Source organism: Sinocyclocheilus grahami, unplaced genomic scaffold (genome assembly GCF_001515645.1).
Source record: "Sinocyclocheilus grahami isolate Dianchi unplaced genomic scaffold, SAMN03320097.WGS_v1.1 scaffold1103.1, whole genome shotgun sequence".
Lineage (NCBI taxonomy): Eukaryota > Metazoa > Chordata > Actinopteri > Cypriniformes > Cyprinidae > Sinocyclocheilus > Sinocyclocheilus grahami.
In genome coordinates this window covers 339058-349166 of record NW_015506282.1, presented here as the reverse complement: position 1 = coordinate 349166, position 10109 = coordinate 339058, and the positions used below count along the sequence as shown (strand labels likewise).

The 10109-nt window shown below is 43.4% G+C and overlaps 1 protein-coding gene across 1 annotated transcript in view; it reads right to left on the bottom strand.

Moving 5' to 3' along the window:
* Positions 1-10109, bottom strand: part of LOC107566828 (anoctamin-1) — a 61646-nt gene that overhangs the window by 10603 nt on the left and 40934 nt on the right. Inside the window, exons 23-24 of the mRNA XM_016252375.1 lie at positions 1235-1419; positions 1089-1150 (exon numbers count right to left, since the gene is read on the bottom strand). Coding sequence (XP_016107861.1) covers positions 1089-1150; positions 1235-1419 — 247 coding nt within the window. The remainder of the gene's footprint in view (positions 1-1088; positions 1151-1234; positions 1420-10109) is intronic.

The following is a 10109-nucleotide window of genomic DNA, read 5'->3' as shown; positions in this document are numbered from 1 at the left end:
ATTAAGTAGACGTCAGGCAGTAATAAACATCATAGTTGAAAAAAAACAAAAAAACAATATGACTGTTCTGCTTGGTATGTAAGACCTTAAAATCTTTGATCTTTGAGTTCTTTGAAGCATGAAATCACCTTCAGTTCATTTGTGTCTTGACGTGTTTGTTTTTACTGTACAACCCATTTGGTGCAAACGGTAAATGTTAATCAAAGCCATACATCTCAGGACAGTATACAAATGCCTTAGAAATCTAACAGTCTAAGTGACAAAGATGTATAAAATCTAAAACATTATTGGAGTTCAGATGGAATTTATGGTTTTCAAGTCTGTTACGCTCTATGAACACAATGTGAATGAGAAATATGTCTTATGAAATGATAATGTTCCACAATGTTAATGCTTGCTCAACATACAGATAATGAATATTCTATCAAGCACCTTTAAATGTGAAAAGCATCAAATGTACAAAAGAATTAAAAGCATTAGGACAATTCCATTATACAATAAAAGTGACAACATGAAATATTGAGGTACATTTGACTGAAAAGAATTAAAGCAGAGGAGAGAATGGCTCATCACATTAACATTATTTTTTTTAGATGGAGCCCATCTGACAGTTTGAACATACAGAAGAATGAATAAAGAGCGTCCACTTCAAATCTGCTGGGGCTTTTAAAAATTCCTTGTTTAAAAAGCCTTACAACTTCTCCCATATTTAGACTTTGTTATAAATAGAGAATAGTAGACATTTTCAATCACAAATAACTGCAAACAAAGCAACCAAAACCTTTAGGATTGAAAATCAAAAGGAAATATCACATTTCAATCAAAACATCTAACAGCACTTTTTATGGGTTAAAATGATAAAATGTTCATTACATTCAGGTTTTTAATGTCTTGATCTGTAACAATAACTGATATGCTTCATATGAGCATTTTATCAGTGTATAAAAAGAGTTTTTTTTGTTTTTTTAATGTGATGCAATTTGTTTAGAGAATCAATTAGTAAGAAGAATAATTCATAACCTAGAAACATACTCAAGTATGCAAATGTAAATGCTTGGCCAATGCATTGCAAGTGTGTGGTCTTGTACTGTACTCTTTTGAGATCTCGTATGGTGTCAGAGACCACGGAGGCTCTCTGTAGTCTTTATACCTGGAGGAAAAGGAGAAATATGTCATTAAATATTTATGTAGAGTGTTAATTGAGTTTAAAGCTCCTATTATAGGTACACCGTACCTGCAGATGTCCACATGGAAGCCCAGGTGGAAAGGGTCCAGTGGGGCGGTACCATTCTGGAAGTGACTGACATTAAAGTAAGACAGAGTGTGGTTGACAAAGCCGTGCATCGACCCATCTGGACTGTACATGTACTGATAGACCAGCCGTGGAATAAAGTCTGATGTGAAGGAGATCACAAATGCCTACAGGAAAGATGGCAATATTTGTGAAGGATCATTTCCTTTTTTGAAATTTAATTGCACACAGGGGGCACACTTAAGCATGCAGAAAATTATTTTCATACATTTAGAATAATTTTAAATATGTAGAAACATTCACACTTCAACAGTCATACAAATGTGTGCATGTGAACGGTTTCTAGCTACTGTACAGCATTCAAGATGGTGAAACTAATTGCAGTAAAATCTTTAGTTCCCACGCATCTGCCAAAAAGGCCAATTCATCATAATCTTCTCCTTCAGCATGAAAATCATATCCTCACTGACTCCAATGAAGAAGAAACTTCCTGCTTGCCGTAGAAGAGCCCCAGCAGCGGATTACGGTGCTGACAGTTCTCGCAGCTGAAAACGCAAATCTCCCCTGCAGCTCTCAATGAGACTACAGCATAAAGCATATTGCATATTTTCAGTGGCGTTTGGTGCAAAATGCTGTGCCATGGATGTGGCTCATGCAGAGCACTCCTGCACTCCTCGGATGAGCACTGTTTGGACAAGCCCACGAAGAGGCTGCGCTGTTCTCATTACAAGAGCACGCATCTCGCCCCGCTGCACTCGTGGATCACTTCCTTTGTAGATAGCGACCCCGCCCCTTGTGCTCTGAGGGGAAAAACAGTGGAGTTATGGGGCAAAGCAGATGGGTCCAAGTGAGTTATGCTTTAGGGAAATCAGATACTTAGTTCTTCTGGTGGCCCCATTCTGGCGGAACCAGTCTTGGTTCCCTGAGTTGGTACAGCTGCTATTGGCAGCCCCTTGGCTGATTCCGCTGAAGAAGGACCTTCTCTCTCAGGTGAGTGGGACAATTTGGAGCCCCCAACCAGAGTTGTGGAGCCTACATCTGTGGCCAACGAGGGTTGCCAACACTATCTCAGAGACCCAGAGACCCATCTACTAGATGCTTCTATGCCCTCAATGGTCTGAATTCTCTGACTGGTGTGCAGTCCGGGATGAAGACCCATCGTCTTGCGACATGTCATCCATCTTGTCCTTACAGGAGCTGCTGGATAAGGGGCGCACTCTTTCTTTGCTCAAAGTATACGTGGGGGCCATAGTAGAGAATCCATGCTCTCATGGCCGGCCAGTCTATAAAAAAACACAACTTAGTCGTGAAGTTTCTGCGGGGAGCTAGGAGACTGAATCTGCCTCGCCCTTATACAGTTCTGACCTGGGATCTATCCACGGTCCTCAGGGCCCTTCGAGGCCCTTTGTTCGAGCCCCTTCAGTCGGCCAACTTGCGGCCCCTATAGCTTAAGACAGCCCACCTGCTGGCTTTAGCATCAGTCAAGCGAGTGGGTGACCTGCAGACGCCCTCTCTGGGTGCTTCCTGCCTTCATTACCCTATTAGCTCTTCCCGCCTCGGAGGATGAACGGGCTGCTAATTTACTCTCCCCAGTCCAGGCCCTTAGGATATCTACAGAGCAGTATCGCCAATCAGAGCAGCTTTTTGTGTGCTTCTGAGGCTGATCTAAAGGGCTGCCAGTTATGAAGCAGAGATTAGTTTCCCTTTCAGATGCAAAATTGATGGTAGGAAAGAATTTACAGTGATGGGCAGAAGCGTAACTACATGTAGTGACGCTACTAGCTTAACTACATTTCTCAGTAGCGTGGTGGTAGCATCAACAAAAGCTACATTTTTCAAAGCATTTGAAAGCTCAAGCTCAAATCGTAAATATAACAGCTAAGGATCACTGATCCTGGACCAGTAAAAGTGATGCCACCGCCACTAAACCTCGTAACTCCATTGGCTGTTCAAACTGTCAGTCAAACCTCATTATTCCTCCCGCCTCTCTTGTGAATGAAGTGTGGTGCGCAGTTTGGAGCATTTCAGATTGTTTGCAGTCTGACGGTAAATAAAGAACTGTTGATTGAATAAGTACAGCTTTTTCTTTGCTGAAGAAACACTATATTTATAAAGGCTAATGTTTTTCTTTATTTGAGGAGCGGAGAAGAGTATCTTAGTCCAGCATTTGTTGTCGAGTCACAGCTAAATAGCTTGTGCGAAGAGCTAAATCTTTTGATATTTTGGCCAAATAACAGACAAAACTGAGCGCCAACATAGTGACAGAAATCTGTATAACCTGTACGTTCCTGAAAACCTAAACGCAATGCATGCACTGCCTTTGATGTGGTTGTAATGTCGGGAAAAAACATTCGCTGGTCAAAAACTTGATTTTGGTGAAATGTTAATAATATAATGACACATTCAACGAATGCAAATAATCATAGCCTATCTGTAGGCCTATACATTTATATGGTAACACTATACAATAAGATTTCATTAGTTAATGTTAGCTAATGTATCAACTAACATGAGCATACAATGAACAATACATTTATTACAGTATTAATCTTTGTTAATGTTAGTTAATGAAAATACAGTCATACATTGGTAGTTTAAGTTTGTTCACTGAGCATTAACCAATGTTAACAAAAACAACTTTTGATTTTAATAATGCATTAGTATATATTGAAGTTAACATAAATAAATGCTGCAGAAGTATTGTTCATTCTTAGTTCATGTTAACGTCTCGGTTACATATGGTAACCCTCGTTCCCTCAAGGAGGGAATGGAGACGTCACGTCAGATGACCGACGAATTGGGATCTCGCTACCCAGAAATAGAGGAATTGCTCTTTGTCGAGTATTTGGGTACCACCGACCGAGAGGTCAGTGGCGGAAAAAGATGAAAAGATTCTCCGCCCGGCCCTCCTCCGGGGGAGGGAGTGGTGTGCTTACCATCTCCCGAAGAACAGGTCCCTCCACCTCTGGGTTGCCCATCTCAGGGCCTCCTTGCTCTTTCGCTTGCCACCAGGTTTGGCGGCGGCCTGGACGGGCGGGGGTGGCTGCCCTGCGACCGGCTCCATGGCACAGCTTTGCCTCTCGGCGACGGCAGCAGCTGCACGATGTACTCTCTCGGCGACGGCAGCAGCTGCACGCCGGGGCAGGATGTACTTGATGGCCTCAGTCTGCTTTGGTCAGCAGAGAACTGCTGAGCAAGTTCTCCACTGTGTCGCCGAAAAGGCCGTTTTGGGACACGGGGGCATTCAAGAATCGTGTCTTGTCCGTCTCGCGCATGTCAGCCAGTCAGAGCCAGAAATGGCGCTCCTGGACCACCATAGTGGACATCGCACGACCCAGAGACCGCGCCGTAACCTTCGTCACTCGTAGCGCGAGGTCCGTCGCGGTGCGGAGTTCTCTGCGAACTTCCGGGTTGTGACCACCCTCGTGCAAGTCCCTCAGTGCCTTGGCCTGTTGCACTTGCAATCACGCCGTAGCGTGTAAGGTTGGAGGCAGCTTCTCCACAGGTCATATAAGCATCGCTGGCCAGTCGAATACCTACAGACCTGGGAGGGGAGGCACGGTTCTCCCTGCCGGTTGGAGGTGGTATTAGGACACAACTGCATCGCAACTGACTGCTCCACCGGGGGGACCCTTGTAAACCCCTAGCTGCACCACCATCGAGGGTGGTGAGGGAGGAGGAACCAGCAGATCGGTTTCCGGCAGTAAAAGGTGCCGTCCACGACCTGGTGAGCTCCTCATGCACCTCCGGGAAGAAAAGCACCGAGGCGGGGCGCTGAGAACCAGCGCAGACCACCCTGAGAACCAATCGTGCAACCTTGAGGGCTCGGGAAACAGTGGAAGTCTCCACTCGAGCCCTACCCCAACAGCGGCCCGGGAAAGCATAGCCATTATTTCTGGATCCGATTCAGGCATTGCTACAGTCCCGGAGGAGAGCAGCGCAGCCGAATCTTCCTCTCCAGAAAGCTCTGGCTCACCCTCCGATGCAGCAATCGACATCTGGTCATTGGGAGGAGCGCCAAAGGATACGGCTGGTACGCTCCTTGTAGAGGGCCCAGCACGTTCCATTGGCAGCTCAACTGGCTCAGAGTGCCTCAGACCGCCTGCGCTACTGCATGAAGTAGCTAGATCGAGGCAGAGGCAACGGAACTCCGCCCCTTGAGGAAACCGGGCTTGGCCCGCGACTCCGAGATGATCATCTTCTCGCAATAAGAAGATGACTCATCCACAAACGCCACCTCAGTGTGATGTTGAGTCCATCACCCAGCACCAGGTAACGACTGCATCCAGAAACGCCCCGGTGATACGTTGTCTGTAGCAAGACCCACATCGCCAAAGGATACGGCTGGTACGCTCCTTGTAGAGGGCCCAGCACGTTCCATTGGCAGCTCAACTGGCTGCGGAGTGCCTCAGACCGCCTGCGCTACTGCCTGAAGTAGCTAGATCGAGGCTGAGGCAACGGAACTCCGCCCCTTGAAGAAACCGGGCTTGGCCCGCGACTCCGAGATGATCATCTTCTCGCAATAAGAAGATGACTCATCCACAAACGCCACCTCAGTGTGATGTTGAGTCCATCACCCAGCGCCAGGTAACGACTGCACCCAGAAACGCCCCGGTGATACGTTGTCTGTAGCAAGACCCACATCGTCTTTACAAAGACGTAACGTCAAGTTTGCCACGCAACTTCGTCTTTAAAAAGACGCACCCGAAATTGCTCCTTTAGGGAAAAAGCTCTTTTAGCATGCTGAGGCGCACAGGGGAGATGATCATCTGCAACACAAACAGGGGGTAGTGCAGCCTGATGTGTGCAACCCACTCGACACGGGAAACCACCACCGCTGAAGCGCCGTACTGCCAACACGAAGAGCTCTCCAAGAGCGCGCTGAACTCGTTCAGTCTTCTTCTCTCAGTAGAATAGTCAGGAGCAGAACGATGTGATTGCTCGGCTCTGAAGCGAAAAGCTGAACATGCGCTGCATCTGCTGCCTACTTATACTCACGCTGTGATTGGCGGCAGCTGGAAGCAATAATCGCATGCCAATGTGCATTTGCTCATTTAGTTTACACTCTAAGTAGATTGGTCTCTTCTAAGCGAGATCCCATTTCGTCGATCATCCGACGTGACGTCGAGAGTGACCGACTGAAAGGGAACTAATGTTAACTAATGAACCTTATTGTGAAGTGTTACCATTTATATAAATGCATCTGTATAGCCTGCAATAAAGCCACAATACCAACTACTAGGGATGTGCCGATACGAGTATCGGTAACGAATGGTTCATGGGGCAAATTCCAAATGGAAGTGAGCAGGGCACGTGCGTGCCATTATGTAGTCATTTGGAATGCACTTGGCAAAGGGAGCGATGTAATTTCCTCATTATCTTCAGCTGGGATTTTCCCATGACAAGGCAGCACATGTCTGTCAGCAGATGTCGCTGTTTTACTGTCATAGCAATAATCGCATGCCAATGTGCATTTGCTCATTTAGTTTACACTCTAAGTAGATTGGTCTCTTCTAAGCGAGATCCCATTTCGTCGATCATCCGACGTGACGTCGAGAGTGACCGACTGAAAGGGAACTAATGTTAACTAATGAACCTTATTGTGAAGTGTTACCATTTATATAAATGTATCTGTATAGCCTGCAATAAAGCCACAATACCAACTACTAGGGATGTGCCGATACGAGTATCGGTAACGAATGGTTCACGGGGCAAATTCCAAATGGAAGTGAGCAGGGCACGTGCATGCCATTATGTAGTCATTTGGAATGAACTTGGCAAAGGGAGCGATGTAATTTCCTTATTATCTTCAGCTGGGATTTTCCCATGACAAGGCAGCACATGTCTGTCAGCAGATGCCGCTGTTTTACTGTCATAAATGTATTTTTATTGTTGCTAGCATAACTGTTGCAAATAAACATACATTTTATATTTTAAAAAGTTTTTAAAATATGCTACATAATATATAAAAACTAATATATATAAAAACTTTTTAAAATATAAAATTTAAATTTATTTTATGCTGGTGTCCATCAACGAATCTGCTGATGGACACCGTGCTGCGTTGTCACGGTGCCAGCTGAAGATAATGAGGAAATTACGTCGCTCCCTTTGCCAAGTGAATTCCAAATGACTACATAATGGCACGCATGTGCCCTGCTCACTTCAAAGTCCCCACTCCAAGGATTTTAAAATATGCTACATAATATATAAAAACTAATATATATAAAAACTTTTTAAAATATAAAATGTATATTTATTTTATGCTGTTGTCCATCAACGAATCTACTGATGGACACCGTGCTGCGTTGTCACGGTGCCAGCTGAAGATAATGAGGAAATTACGTCGCTCCCTTTGCCAAGTGAATTCCAAATGACTACATAATGGCACGCATGTGCCCTGCTCACTTCAAAGTCCCCACTCCAAGGAGATAGGGATGATCACTTCCATTTGGAATTTGCCCCGTGAACCATTCGGTACCGATACTCGTATCGGCACATCCCTACCAACTACCAATAGGACGTTTCCGGCCGACAGCAAAATGAAAATGACATTTTTAGAAAATAGCTTAGATGTAGTAAATTACTTTTGCCATGTTGCTGTAGCTTAGCTTGCTACATTTCCGAGGGCTGTAGCTTTAGTGTAGTGAAGCTTCATTTAATGATGAGTAACTGTTAGCTACATTTTCCAAGTAGCTTGCCCAACACTGAGAATTTACATGAATCACTCAAAATGATTTACTATGGTATGTGGTAGTCAATTTACTGGTATTTGCGCCATTATTTACTGCCAAAAAAAGCATGTCTTAACCCATTTTGCGCTTGACATGGCTGCAATTGTTGCTGCCAGAAGGAAGCAGCAACAGAACAGAACAGAACAGACAGAGCTTGGTAGAAGGGAGATAATTTTTTCCATTTGTATTAATTTATTTGGAATGCCAGAGGAAGACATTATCCAAACACATTGATTACCATATATAAATAATGTGGCAACATTATTTTGAAATTACGTCGCTCCCTTTGCCAAGTGAATTCCAAATGACTACATAATGGCACGCATGTGCCCTGCTCACTTCAAAGTCCCCACTCCAAGGAGATAGGGATGATCACTTCCATTTGGAATTTGCCCCGTGAACCATTCGGTACCGATACTCGTATCGGCACATCCCTACCAACTACCAATAGGACGTTTCCGGCCGACAGCAAAATGAAAATGACATTTTTAGAAAATAGCTTAGATGTAGTAAATTACTTTTGCCATGTTGCTGTAGCTTAGCTTGCTACATTTCCGAGGGCTGTAGCTTTAGTGTAGTGAAGCTTCATTTAATGATGAGTAACTGTTAGCTACATTTTCCAAGTAGCTTGCCCAACACTGAGAATTTACATGAATCACTGAAAATGATTTACTATGGTATGTGGTAGTCAATTTACTGGTATTTGCGCCATTATTTACTGCCAAAAAAAGCATGTCTTAACCCATTTTGCACTTGACATGGCTGCAATTGTTGCTGCCAGAAGGAAGCAGCAACAGAACAGAACAGAACAGACAGAGCTTGGTAGAAGGGAGATAATTTTTTCCATTTGTATTAATTTATTTGGAATGCCAGAGGAAGACATTATCCAAACACATTGATTACCATATATAAATAATGTTGCCATAATTTGCTCTGCTTGTTTGGGACCTTATGCTCATTTGCACTGGTCATTATGGAAATGAGATGTTACATCTGTGTTCTTTAACGTGCCATTGTCACACGCAGAACTTTCCACGTGCTTTTTTGGAATTGCGCTTTCATGCTAATTTTCCTTGTTTAGTAAATCTGGCCGTGCCATTGTCAGTAGATTACCTGCAGAACTTTCCACGTGCTTTTTTTGGAATTGCGCTCTCATGCTCATTTTCCTTGTTTAGTAAATCTGGCCCTTAGACTGTTCTACTTTACTTTTTAGTTAAGTGAAATCTTGAAAAGACACAATCAGTGGCTAAATTAATGAAAAATAAAGCATCAACAGGTGTTGACATTTCCCAACAGCACAGCAGTAATGACTTTATGAACTACTTTACTTCCAAGATCGACACTATTAGAGATAACATTTTAACCATGCAGACGTCAGCTACAGTAACGCATCAGATAGTGTGCTATAGATCCCCTGAGGAACAATTCCACTCATTCTCTACTATAGGAGAGGAAGAATTGTATAAAATTGTTAAATAATCTAAACCAACAACATGTATATGTATTCCATCTAAGCTCCTAAAAGAGGTGCTTCCAGAAGCCATAGATCCTCTTCTGACTATTATTAATTCGGTATTGTCATTAGAATATGTCCCCAAAACCTTCAAACTGGCTGTTATTAAGCCTCTCATCAAAAAACCACAACTTGACCCCAAAGAACTAGTTAATTACATACCGATCTCAAATCTCCCTTTTCTGTCCAAGGTACTAGAAAAGGTAGTATCCTCACAATTATATTATAGAATTAAATATTTTAGATATATAATTATATATATTATAGATTTCCAGTCAGGATTTAGATCGTATCATAGTACTGAGACTGCTCGCATTAGAGTTACAAATGACCTGCTCTTATCATCTGATCGTGGTTGTATCTCTCTATTAGTGCTATTGGATCTTAGCGCTGCGTTCGACTCTATTGACCACAAGATTCTTTTGAATAGACTAGAAAACTTTGTTGGCATTAATGGAAGTGCATTAGCATGGTTCAAATCGTACTTATCTGACCGCCATCAATTTGAAGCAGTAAATGAAGAGGTATCATATCGATCACAAGTGCAGTATGGAGTACCTCAAGGCTCAGTACTAGGGCCGTTACTCTTCACACTTTACATGTTACCCTT